The sequence below is a fragment of the Vanacampus margaritifer genome, chromosome 18 (assembly GCF_051991255.1).
Source record: "Vanacampus margaritifer isolate UIUO_Vmar chromosome 18, RoL_Vmar_1.0, whole genome shotgun sequence".
In the NCBI taxonomy this organism is placed as follows: domain Eukaryota; kingdom Metazoa; phylum Chordata; class Actinopteri; order Syngnathiformes; family Syngnathidae; genus Vanacampus; species Vanacampus margaritifer.
Genome location: NC_135449.1, coordinates 17,643,107 through 17,656,569, shown reverse-complemented (window position 1 = coordinate 17,656,569; position 13,463 = coordinate 17,643,107). Strand labels below are relative to the sequence as shown.

The 13,463-nt window shown below is 42.3% G+C and overlaps 1 protein-coding gene and 1 long non-coding RNA gene across 2 annotated transcripts in view; both read right to left on the bottom strand.

Annotated features, from left to right (window-relative positions):
• Nucleotides 1-5,070: 5,070 nt before the first annotated feature.
• Nucleotides 5,071-6,796, bottom strand: LOC144037912 (uncharacterized). Its single transcript, XR_013289112.1, has 3 exons — nt 6,455-6,796; nt 6,322-6,363; nt 5,071-5,412 (listed from the first exon to the last, which is right to left on the bottom strand). It is a non-coding gene; the product is annotated as an uncharacterized LOC144037912 (long non-coding RNA).
• Nucleotides 6,797-7,494: 698 nt separating this feature from the next.
• Nucleotides 7,495-13,463, bottom strand: part of LOC144038817 (uncharacterized) — a 15,117-nt gene continuing 9,148 nt past the window's right edge. The window contains exons 11-22 of the mRNA XM_077551561.1: nt 11,945-13,463; nt 11,631-11,717; nt 11,188-11,229; nt 10,881-10,931; nt 9,546-9,596; nt 9,412-9,453; nt 9,107-9,157; nt 8,662-8,712; nt 8,528-8,569; nt 8,223-8,273; nt 7,778-7,828; nt 7,495-7,685 (exon numbers count right to left, since the gene is read on the bottom strand). The exon at nt 11,945-13,463 is cut by the window's right edge and continues 441 nt beyond it. Coding sequence (XP_077407687.1) covers nt 7,495-7,685; nt 7,778-7,828; nt 8,223-8,273; nt 8,528-8,569; nt 8,662-8,712; nt 9,107-9,157; nt 9,412-9,453; nt 9,546-9,596; nt 10,881-10,931; nt 11,188-11,229; nt 11,631-11,717; nt 11,945-13,463 — 2,229 coding nt within the window. The remainder of the gene's footprint in view (nt 7,686-7,777; nt 7,829-8,222; nt 8,274-8,527; nt 8,570-8,661; nt 8,713-9,106; nt 9,158-9,411; nt 9,454-9,545; nt 9,597-10,880; nt 10,932-11,187; nt 11,230-11,630; nt 11,718-11,944) is intronic.

Genomic DNA, 13,463 nt, shown 5'->3' with positions numbered 1-13,463 from the left:
ATTCCTGAGGTTGTCATTTCTGACTTGGTGTTCGCTCCAAAAGCTGACGAGGAGGCTGCAGCATTCATTGACCGTGCCCTTGTAGAATATTCGTTGAAAACTGGACACTTGCCGACTGACTCTGCACTATATTCGCAAGTTTTTAGAGCAGCGGTGCTGAAAGGTGTCCCTAAGTCTGTTGTGCAGGCCATGGAAGCGAATCCTGATCTTCCTGGTGCAGACCACACCAAATGGCTGTCTCATCTGAAACACCACCTCAGGAGGCATGCTAAAGATATAGAGTCAAAAACTGAAAAACATAGGAATACTGAATTACAATTAGCAATTATGCAATTACAAACTTTGAAGAAAAAAGTGGAAAATATTGCTCTCCCGGCTTCTACTGTTGACTCATCACCTACTGTTATGTCTGAGTGTATTATGTATCAGTCAGGTCCATTCATGGGCCAAAACCAGTGCTACAACTGTGGCTGCGCTGGACACTGGGCTAATGACTGTCGTCAATGCCCACAAGGCTGGAGGGGCAGAGGGGGCAGGCGTAAACAAAGAGGGCGCGGCTACAACCAGCCAAGGGGACGTGAGTCACAGAACGCTCCACCCCACCCGGCTCCATCCCAGCAGCAGTATCCGCCTGTGCCAAACCAGCAGTTCCTGCCACCACCTGGTGGACAGTTTCCGCAATGATGGGACCCTGAATTCACATATCAAGGTCTGCAGGAACCTATGATTGAACTGACGGTAGGAGGAACTTCTTTATCATTTATGGTCGACACTGGAGCTCGTCACTCTACCATTATGACATTGCCACCTGAAATTTCCCTCACCGCCGAAGGCATTTCGTTGGTTGGATTCAAGGGAGAGGAAACTATCCTGCATATGACAACTCCTATACACACCGAGTGTTTCACAAAAACTTTGTTGCACTCCTTTGTGTTCGCACCGAACTGTCCAGTGAATCTTTTGGGAAGAGATCTTCTCATAAGAACTGCTCCATTGATCCAGTGTGGGCCGGACGGGCTCACTCTTCAGTTTCCAGATGGACATACTTATTAGTGCGCTAGTGACTCCGCCTCCAACGTCTCTACCCAATTTCCAGTGGTGCCTCAACATGCCATGACATGCACCACCGCTGACATCTACTGGGCAAAGATTGACACTGATTCCTCCGGCTGGAGGGATGCTGAAACTTTTTGGACACTTTGGTCGTCTTGGGTTCGTAATCTCAGGTCGTATGATATGATATCTGACTGTATGCATTGCACTCTTTTCTATGACAGATGTGGTGATGAGATATACAGTGAAGCGTTCTGAACTATTGATGACAATGCCTGGGAGTTACGTGTGGGTGATCTGTTTGCAGGCAAACCCGGTGTGGCTTATTCAGACTATCTTGAAGAGCAGTATCATAAAACCTCCAAATCCTTAAGCCCCCCCCCCCCCCCCCCCCCAGTAACCAGCCCCCAGTCCTGAGTTCAATACACATGATGACAGCCGGAAGCAGATAAGACTTTTTACACTTTTACAGCAGTATAAGAATGCTGGGAGTCGGCAGTAAAGACACACTAGCGAGGAGCAGTTGTGCTTTTGTAAACCCGCTGTGTCCAGAATATTCTGTAAAATAAATCCTTCGAAGGACCTGTTCACCGATCTCCAGTCTTTATTCAATGAATCAACAATCTCTCTTTCCGAACAACAACGAAAACGCAGAAGACAAAGAGAGTCTTCTAACAGTATCCATCTTGATAATGAGTGGCTCCACCATCCCGAGTACACAGTTGAATTATTCTAGATCCATCCTGAGAAAATCTTGGTATCCCCTTCTGTCGCTGTCCTATAGAGCAACAACAACAAATGTAAATTATTTGTTAACACCAGAAACTCTAGACATTTAGAAACAAAACAAAAAAAGTAAATCAAATTGTGGTGGACAGTATTTAAAACGTGACTTGAACAAAAGGGGAAACAATTGTGCAGTATGCGTATCATGCTTGCAATAGCTCATACTATGATTAGCTACTTTGAAGCTAACTGCAAAGCAAATAGCAAACTATTAGCAAACAAATTCCTAAGTTTACCTCAAGTTGTATTTGGAGGATAGACAGTCCAAACTGCCCTCTACCCGATATCCAGGAACGGGTCCATTGTCTCCTTTTTTTCCTTTTGTTTTGCCTTTTCTGAGCAGAGAGCAGCCACCCACATCCATAACGCTTGTGTCACCATGACTGATTGACAGCTGCTTGTCCCGCCTTTCCGACAACCAGCGACGCTGTTCTCTTGGCAATATAACACGTGATGATTGAGTGGTCTCTTGTCATTTTCAGACTTGTAGTTTGACTACACGTCTTGTCCACGAGAGAGCGAATTTATTGGGTAATCTGACAACGCTACTGTCGTGAAAGACAAAAAAGTCGCGTAGTTTGAGCTCGGCATAACGATGACGTCACGTCATTGCCACGCGTAATAAATGAGCCGTCTGCGTGGCTAAATTAACAATATCACCACCACAAATGTCATCTTTATACTTCATGTTTCAATTGGGATTAAATTAAAGTCAAATGTAAAATCACAATATGTTACTCGAAACAACTTTGCCGATTTACGTACATCTCCCGAGCTGTGCGGACCTCGCGGATGCATCAATCATAAATCAAGCGTAATGGCCCCGCCCGCGTGAAGCGCATATTGGACTTTTGATGACGTTGAGGTCGGAAATATGCGACCTGGCCGTTCAGACTGCGGCCGAATTGCAAAAATTCGGATACATATTCGATCTAGGACCACATATGAAAGTGACCCATGTGAAAAAATCAGAATTGAGCCGTTCAGACTGACATCAAAAAGTCAGATACAGGTTGCATTTGGGCAAAAATATCCGATCTGGGTTGCATTTGCCTGCAGTGTGAACGTAGCTTTAGTGTGCTCTTTGTCCATGTTCTGTCCAACTTGCTCATGCCCTGGAAGTTTCTCCTGTAGGATTGTTTTTCAGACTGAATCAGGTATGATCTCGGCTCTTTGCATGTTTCTTTCACAACTAAATCTTTTGGTTGTTTGAAGCCTTATCACCTGTCCTTCAGATAGAGGTTGGAGAGATCGGCTTGTTTTGTTCGGAATAAATCTTTTGTGACAATCTGTTGGGAAAATTGTTATCACATGAATAAGCACTTTATTATTTGCTGCAATGAAGAATTGCTTCTGCTTGCAATAAAGAATGCTTTGCTCTGCTCCCACACACACATAGACAAACAAGTACACTGTGTTCCAACTATGCCTTGTCCCTCCACCCCTTAGAGTTGGAACACCCATGTAACTAGGGGCGTTAAAAACTATAAAAAGAGAGGATGAGGGGTTCTGAGTGTCTTGCGTAACAAGTCAATCTCTAACCAGCCCGAGTATGAGTCAACAAGTACCAGATACTGCTGACCGATATGGAATGGAGCCACTGCTCCCAAAGTCCCAACTGTCAAAGTGACACCCGAGCGAATACTGACTACACAAATAGGGAAACTACTGTTATGGCGAACACTAATGAGTCATGGATGATGAGCGGAGAGACGAATTATGGCGAACTACACGAAAGACAGCGGACTAAACACAAAAACAAAATAGGGATAGGGATAGGGAAAGGGACTGCTTAGGACAGGGTGCTGGAACAAAAACACAAGAGGACAAGCAAACAGCTACACAGCTCCCTGATTGGAGGCAACAAAAGGCTTTTATTGAGCTGGCACATCTGAAGCCAATGTGGTAATTAGTGCTCATCCCTTGCATCGAGTGGTGGCCTGAGCCGTGGACGAGAACCACCAATCCGGGAGGAGCACCAACACACGCACACAATCCACCACTCAAAAAAACTTAACAAAAAAAACGGCCACAAAACAACATGGGCCGTAACATCATAAATCTGGCATACTGAAATTGCCTTGGCTAGAGTCAAACTACCGTCACGTAACAGAGACTTTCTGAGTTGGTCGTTATTTATGCCACACACAAGTCGATCTCTGATAAGCTCTTCACACAGCTCACCAAAGTTTCAGCTCTTAGCTTTGATCCTTAAATCGCTCACATGATTCAATGGTTTCACCAGACTTTTGGTTAGGTGTTTTGAACTTGTGTCATTCCATTGTCAAGTTCGTTTGAGGATTGCACATTTCCCTGAATTTCCTCTTGAGGCATTCCGGGTCCTCCTTGGACTCCGCGGGAACGAGGACACGTCCCTCATCCCCATCGTCACGCACCTCCGCGGCGTAAACGAAAGACCGTTCTCGCTCGTTGGCTTCGGGTCCGGCCAGGTTCAAAAGAATGTAAGCTCGAGTCCGTGCTGATTTATCAGAGTGTGCTGCGGTGATGAAAATGTCGTACTCGTGCTCAAATATGCGGCAGTTCTCGGCAATGTTGCCGTTGAACACCAGCGGGTCGTGCCGTTTGAACCAGTCCGCCATTACATTCACTCACACACACGCGCACGCGCACACACACACGCAGGTTTGCCTCTGTGTATTATGAGGACATTTTTTCCAAACCTGTTTAATTGTGTATTACGGGGACACCCCTTTCCGCTAATGCCAGAGAGATGGGACTTGCACCCAAAATTTTTTTTTGGGGTTGTCCAGGGAAATTTCACTTCAAAACTTGAAAAAACTCAACACACAAAAAAAAGAAAAACCTGAAAAAACAGTAATTATGAGGACATAGATAATGAGCTAAATAAGCCACGCCCATGGCAAACATGGTAATTATGAGGACCAACTCACATTACAAGGACAAAGTTTACTCAACACACAGCAACCATGGCACTGAAGTGTCTTGAAAGTTCTGGCATTCTGACTTTACACAAACTAAAATGACATTGATGTGTAATGACTTACCTGATATGAGGACAAATTGTTGTGCACAGCAATACTGTGAAATGCAAAGTCATACCTGGTCCTTGAGCACCATGTTACAACTTAAAATTTTAGGACCGACTGAAACTGGTATTTTAATAAAACAATGCTTCTTATGTGAACAGGTTATCAAGGTAAAGTACAGCTTTGTAATGGATAAGCTAGACATGAAACCAGATGCAAAAGAGTCAGTGAACATTGAACATTTTATTCTTTAAAACATGATTGCCTGATCTTAAACTTGGGTAGCTCTTAAAAGCGATAACATAGAACGAAGCAGCCGCTTACTTGCCACTTTTCTTTTTGATTGAAGTGCCTCGATTGCGTACAAAGTCTCTTATATTTTGAACAGTGCGATTTACCAGGATAGGGTGCTCTGCAGTCTTGCACAGATCACATTGTATTTTTGTGGCAAACTTCCCCTCCTTAATAAGGTCTTTGAAATGCTTCATCACAGCAGAAACCTCAGCTGGAGACCAAGGATGCTTTTTCTTTCTCCGAAGATCGTCAATTTCATTTGTGAGAAGTTCTATGAAAAATAAATCATTTGTTAGAAACACAAAATGTACTCTACATCAACAGTTAAGTCCATTTTCAGTTTTTACCAAAACATGCCATCTCAACTCACAACAGTCACCATTAACAGTGATTCACGACTGACTAAGCCAGGGCACATTTTAAGTCTGAAAAATCTCATGGTACACCCCAAGATGTGAATACACATATCAATCACAGTGGAACCTCGGAGTTCGAATGTCTTGGAGCTTGTACAAATCGAGTAGAGTAAAAATGCCTCGGAGTTTCACCTCATTGTCGGAGTCCAAACACCCAAGCAAAGCTGAATGTACCTTGAAAGGGTAGCCGAGAGAAGCAGAGTGATGCCGAATGCTCACATCACGGTAGTCGAGACGGGGCGCTGCTCATAACAAGTCAGAGCGTGAGATGCTCCGTACATTCGTAAGTGCATTTTGATTTTTCCATGGTAATTTTCTATGCCATGGGCCCAAAAAAAGACAATAGTGCCAGGGGCAGCAAGGAAAAACAAACTACAGTGGATTTAGGAAAGGAGATTATCACATCTACCGTGACTACTTCCGTAAATACTGGCGCAAAGACCCCTGACTTTTTTGGCCTTGGGCCCTGAAGGTTGTTTAACAGGCTGCCACAATGTCTCGGCTCCTGTAGAAAGTGCAATAAAGCTCATTGTAGTATTACAACAGAATTTGAACTAAACATGATACTCTTCTTTACATAATAATTTAGTAGTGGGGGGGTGCCCAAGTATCGTTATCAGACATATGCTTGCATGGCATTTGTGGTACGGTCAATATGTGCCTCCCAAGCCTCGATGCCCCTATCCGATGTCGGAAGTCTGAAAGTCCGTCGGAATGTGCAAACACACAAAAGTACAGCATTACATTGTGACTCTTAACCATACCTCTGGATGTTCCTTCTTGTGGATCATCTGTAGGTGGAATATCTAAAAAAAAAATAATAATAATTAATTGCAATGTTTGGCCAACAAGCCGCAAATCATACAATAAAGCATGTTATCAGATGGCGACACATACCATGTGTGGGCCCTGAAGGTTTTTTAACAGGCTGCCACAATGTCTCGGCTCCTGTAGAAAGTGCAATATAGCTCAATGTAGTATTACAACAGAATTTGAACTAAACATGATACTCTTATTGACATAATTTAGTTGTGCAGGGGTGCCCAAGTATCGTTAGACACATGTATGCATTGGATTTTGCGGTACGGTCAACATGTGCCTCCCAAGCCTCGATGCCCCAATCAGATATCGGAAGTCTGAAAGTCCGTCGGAATGTGCAAACACACAAAAGTACAGCATTACATTGTGACTCTCAACCATACCTCTGGATGTTCCTTCTTGTGGATCATCTGTAGGTGGAATATCTAAAAAATAAAATAAAAATAATTAATTGCAACGTTTGGCCAACAAGCCGCAAATCATACAATAAAGCATGTTATCAGATGGCGACACATACCATGTGTGGGCCCTGAAGGTTTTTTAACAGGCTGCCACAATGTCTCGGCTCCTGTAGAAAGTGCAATAATAGCTCAATGTAGTATTACAACAGAATTTGAACTAAACATGATATTCTTCTTGACATAATAATTTAGTAGTGCGGGGGTGCCCAAGTATCGTTATCAGACATATGCTTGCATGGCATTTGCGGTACAGTCAATATGTGCCTCCCAAGCCTTGATGCCCCAATCCGATGTCGGAAGTCTGAAAGTCCGTCGGAATGTGCAAACACACAAAAGTACAGCATTACATTGTGACTCTTAACCATACCTCTGGATGTTCCTTCTTGTGGATCATCTGTAGGTGGAATATCTAAAAAAAATAATAATAATAATTAATTGCAATGTTTGGCCAACAAGCCGCAAATCATACAATAAAGCATGTTATCAGATGGCGACACATACCATGTGTGGGCCCTGAAGGTTTTTTAACAGGCTGCCACAATGTCTCGGCTCCTGTAGAAAGTGCAATATAGCTCAATGTAGTATTACAACAGAATTTGAACTAAACATGATACTCTTATTGACATAATTTAGTTGTGCAGGGGTGCCCAAGTATCGTTAGACACATGTATGCATTGGATTTTGCGGTACGGTCAACATGTGCCTCCCAAGCCTCGATGCCCCAATCAGATATCGGAAGTCTGAAAGTCCGTCGGAATGTGCAAACACACAAAAGTACAGCATTACATTGTGACTCTCAACCATACCTCTGGATGTTCCTTCTTGTGGATCATCTGTAGGTGGAATATCTAAAAAATAAAATAAAAATAATTAATTGCAACGTTTGGCCAACAAGCCGCAAATCATACAATAAAGCATGTTATCAGATGGCGACACATACCATGTGTGGGCCCTGAAGGTTTTTTAACAGGCTGCCACAATGTCTCGGCTCCTGTAGAAAGTGCAATAATAGCTCAATGTAGTATTACAACAGAATTTGAACTAAACATGATATTCTTCTTGACATAATAATTTAGTAGTGCGGGGGTGCCCAAGTATCGTTATCAGACATATGCTTGCATGGCATTTGCGGTACAGTCAATATGTGCCTCCCAAGCCTTGATGCCCCAATCCGATGTCGGAAGTCTGAAAGTCCGTCGGAATGTGCAAACACACAAAAGTACAGCATTACATTGTGACTCTTAACCATACCTCTGGATGTTCCTTCTTGTGGATCATCTGTAGGTGGAATATCTAAAAAAAATAATAATAATAATTAATTGCAATGTTTGGCCAACAAGCCGCAAATCATACAATAAAGCATGTTATCAGATGGCGACACATACCATGTGTGGGCCCTGAAGGTTTTTTAACAGGCTGCCACAATGTCTCGGCTCCTGTAGAAAGTGCAATATAGCTCAATGTAGTATTACAACAGAATTTGAACTAAACATGATACTCTTATTGACATAATTTAGTTGTGCAGGGGTGCCCAAGTATCGTTAGACACATGTATGCATTGGATTTTGCGGTACGGTCAACATGTGCCTCCCAAGCCTCGATGCCCCAATCAGATATCGGAAGTCTGAAAGTCCGTCGGAATGTGCAAACACACAAAAGTACAGCATTACATTGTGACTCTCAACCATACCTCTGGATGTTCCTTCTTGTGGATCATCTGTAGGTGGAATATCTAAAAAATAAAATAAAAATAATTAATTGCAACGTTTGGCCAACAAGCCGCAAATCATACAATAAAGCATGTTATCAGATGGCGACACATACCATGTGTGGGCCCTGAAGGTTTTTTAACAGGCTGCCACAATGTCTCGGCTCCTGTAGAAAGTGCAATAATAGCTCAATGTAGTATTACAACAGAATTTGAACTAAACATGATATTCTTCTTGACATAATAATTTAGTAGTGCGGGGGTGCCCAAGTATCGTTATCAGACATATGCTTGCATGGCATTTGCGGTACAGTCAATATGTGCCTCCCAAGCCTTGATGCCCCAATCCGATGTCGGAAGTCTGAAAGTCCGTCGGAATGTGCAAACACACAAAAGTACAGCATTACATTGTGACTCTTAACCATACCTCTGGATGTTCCTTCTTGTGGATCATCTGTAGGTGGAATATCTAAAAAAAATAATAATAATAATTAATTGCAATGTTTGGCCAACAAGCCGCAAATCATACAATAAAGCATGTTATCAGATGGCGACACATACCATGTGTGGGCCCTGAAGGTTTTTTAACAGGCTGCCACAATGTCTCGGCTCCTGTAGAAAGTGCAATATAGCTCAATGTAGTATTACAACAGAATTTGAACTAAACATGATACTCTTATTGACATAATTTAGTTGTGCAGGGGTGCCCAAGTATCGTTAGACACATGTATGCATTGGATTTTGCGGTACGGTCAACATGTGCCTCCCAAGCCTCGATGCCCCAATCAGATATCGGAAGTCTGAAAGTCCGTCGGAATGTGCAAACACACAAAAGTACAGCATTACATTGTGACTCTCAACCATACCTCTGGATGTTCCTTCTTGTGGATCATCTGTAGGTGGAATATCTAAAAAATAAAATAAAAATAATTAATTGCAACGTTTGGCCAACAAGCCGCAAATCATACAATAAAGCATGTTATCAGATGGCGACACATACCATGTGTGGGCCCTGAAGGTTTTTTAACAGGCTGCCACAATGTCTCGGCTCCTGTAGAAAGTGCAATAATAGCTCAATGTAGTATTACAACAGAATTTGAACTAAACATGATATTCTTCTTGACATAATAATTTAGTAGTGCGGGGGTGCCCAAGTATCGTTATCAGACATATGCTTGCATGGCATTTGCGGTACAGTCAATATGTGCCTCCCAAGCCTTGATGCCCCAATCCGATGTCGGAAGTCTGAAAGTCCGTCGGAATGTGCAAACACACAAAAGTACAGCATTACATTGTGACTCTTAACCATACCTCTGGATGTTCCTTCTTGTGGATCATCTGTAGGTGGAATATCTAAAAAAAATAATAATAATAATTAATTGCAATGTTTGGCCAACAAGCCGCAAATCATACAATAAAGCATGTTATCAGATGGCGACACATACCATGTGTGGGCCCTGAAGGTTTTTTAACAGGCTGCCACAATGTCTCGGCTCCTGTAGAAAGTGCAATAATAGCTCAATGTAGTATTACAACAGAATTTGAACTAAACATGATATTCTTCTTGACATAATAATTTAGTAGTGCGGGGGTGCCCAAGTATCGTTATCAGACATATGCTTGCATGGCATTTGCGGTACAGTCAATATGTGCCTCCCAAGCCTTGATGCCCCAATCCGATGTCGGAAGTCTGAAAGTCCGTCGGAATGTGCAAACACACAAAAGTACAGCATTACATTGTGACTCTTAACCATACCTCTGGATGTTCCTTCTTGTGGATCATCTGTAGGTGGAATATCTAAAAAAAATAATAATAATAATTAATTGCAATGTTTGGCCAACAAGCCGCAAATCATACAATAAAGCATGTTATCAGATGGCGACACATACCATGTGTGGGCCCTGAAGGTTTTTTAACAGGCTGCCACAATGTCTCGGCTCCTGTAGAAAGTGCAATAATAGCTCAATGTAGTATTACAACAGAATTTGAACTAAACATGATATTCTTCTTGACATAATAATTTAGTAGTGCGGGGGTGCCCAAGTATCGTTATCAGACATATGCTTGCATGGCATTTGCGGTACAGTCAATATGTGCCTCCCAAGCCTTGATGCCCCAATCCGATGTCGGAAGTCTGAAAGTCCGTCGGAATGTGCAAACACACAAAAGTACAGCATTACATTGTGACTCTTAACCATACCTCTGGATGTTCCTTCTTGTGGATCATCTGTAGGTGGAATATCTAAAAAAAATAATAATAATAATTAATTGCAATGTTTGGCCAACAAGCCGCAAATCATACAATAAAGCATGTTATCAGATGGCGACACATACCATGTGTGGGCCCTGAAGGTTTTTTAACAGGCTGCCACAATGTCTCGGCTCCTGTAGAAAGTGCAATATAGCTCAATGTAGTATTACAACAGAATTTGAACTAAACATGATACTCTTATTGACATAATTTAGTTGTGCAGGGGTGCCCAAGTATCGTTAGACACATGTATGCATGGCATTTGCGGTACGGTCAACATGTGCCTCCCAAGCCTCGATGCCCCAATCCGATGTCGGAAGTCTGAAAGTCCGTCGGAATGCGCAAACAACACACAGAGGTACAGCATTACATTGTGACTCTTAACCATACCTCTGGATGTTCCTTCTTGTGGATCATCTGTAGGTGGAATATCTTAAAAATAAAATAAAAATAATTCATTGCAACGTTTGGCCAACAAGCCGCAAATCATACAATAAAGCATGTTATCAGATGGCGGCTCATACCATGTGTGGTAAAAAAACAGCAACCAAAAAACAGTGTAAAATAGTTTCTCCTGGAAAGCCATGTATCAGGATACACATGTAGCGCAATGCAATACAGGACATATCAGGATACACATGGTATTGGTAAGTTGTTGGCAATTCCCAGCCTAGTATATATGGACACTAATTTTGAAATGTGAGCCAACCTTTCCTAGATTTAGCTGCACTTTCAAGGTGTTACAATAATCACATTGCATTACAGCCTATGGTTACATTCAGCGCTGTTAAGATCCTGAATACCAGCAGAGAAAATACCTTCACTGTACTTACCCATATTAGTTTGTTGAAATGATTGGGGTTCATATTCCTCAGCCTCACTCTCTGCACTTTGTTCGGAAGCAGTGACGTCGATAGTATCTGACAAAAAAACGACAACCAACTATGTTAAACGTTACACGTGAGCTTCAGTTGCATTTCATAATTGTTAATGTGAAATTAATTTATGGATATTTGTTCATAAATTAAGCTAGTAAAAAAGACAAATATAATAAATTATGCTTTGCTGTCTGCAGTTGTAATTATCCTTGACAACCTGTAAAATGTTTGGGAGAAAAAAAGCTACCCTAACTTTTAACAATGTGTACCTTCAATCTCTATTTCTTCTAGTGTTTTTCCCTGAAGACTTGCAAGGGTTCCTTTCTCCATAGCAATAAGTAGTTTTGATATTTTAGCCAGCTGGGTCGTAGCCTCTGGTAACCTGTAATATTCTCTGTGGACACGAATATCATGCCCTAAGAAGTCAGCAACTTGGTCCAGCTCATGGTTCTTGAGGTTCAGGACTTGAGACAATGTGGCAACATGTTTGCGTAACTGCGTTGACCTGAGGTGTTCCGGATTTTGAGCCCCACACTCATTTGCATAGGTTCTTAAACAGTCTGATCCTCTATAAGGAGTCAAACAGTTGGGTCTTGCAAACAAAAAAATGTTATCCTCTGGAACTTCACAATCTTTTCTTTTGTTAATGAGCTGTGTCAGAGAATCAACCATGTCTGGTGATAGCAAAACAGCAACTTTTCGCCCTCTTTTGCCCCTAATTTCCACACGGCTGAAATGTTTGCACAGTTTTTGTTCAAACTTTGTCAGGCCAACTGCCACATCTTTATGGAGGTCAGCTGTGTCCCTTTGAAGGAAGCTCTTTAGTTGCATTTTGGCAACTTCTCCTCCACGTCGTCTGTTGAACAGAATTATTTTAGCTAAAGTTACTCTGCAAAGTTCACCATAGACTTTTGTTGATGGGATCTTGTCCAAGTTCTCAGATGCTAAACTTCCAGTTGTTTCAAGATGTCTGTGGAGACGTTGTACGTCTTCTGTGAAAGGCAGAGTGGATGCTTTGTTAAAGTGCTCCTCATGTAAGGTGGTCAAAGCTGTGTGAGACACAAGCTCAGACCACTTTGAGCTTTGCAGTTTTTGGAAAGTCTTTGCTGAATTCTGCATTTCCTTGTCTCCAGACATTAGCGCCCTGCAGTGTAAGATGTCACATATCTTGTGCAAAGAGTGGCCCAACTTCAGGGCGAGGCTTGGAGTTTTGTAGCAGTGCTTTTCTTCGTCAAATCCAGACACCTTCTTGACAGCTTGAACTACTAAATGAAAATTTGCCGGTTTTACAGCTTCCTCGAAGGTAAAGAGTGAAAATTCTGTCCGCAGTATCAGAAGTAGTCTTCCAACTTCTCGAAGCTTCTGCCGGACATATTCAAATTTGGTGGGATCTTGACCATGTTTATTGAAAAACGATTGGGCCAACTGAAGAATGCAAAAGTCTCTGCGCACAATAGCAGCGACGTCATCATCATTCATCACACTCAACAGCTTCCAAACACCTTGGGATATTGGCTGGCTGTGGACTGACTCAGACATTCTGGCCAAAGTTAAGACCCTGGTTTTTCCAGGACCAGGACTCTCTTCCTCTGCTTTCATGGAGCATTTTCTAACATGTCGCCACAGCACCCTCCGAAGAAACATTCCTTGGCAATAGATGCAGTGCACATATTCTTTTGGGTCATACTTATTTTTCGGTTTGCGTTTAATTTTCAGCAATCCAGTCCCACTTTGCATTACATCTTTGTTGTGTTCAAAATTCCCTTTGTTCCTGAGTTTGTCCAACAT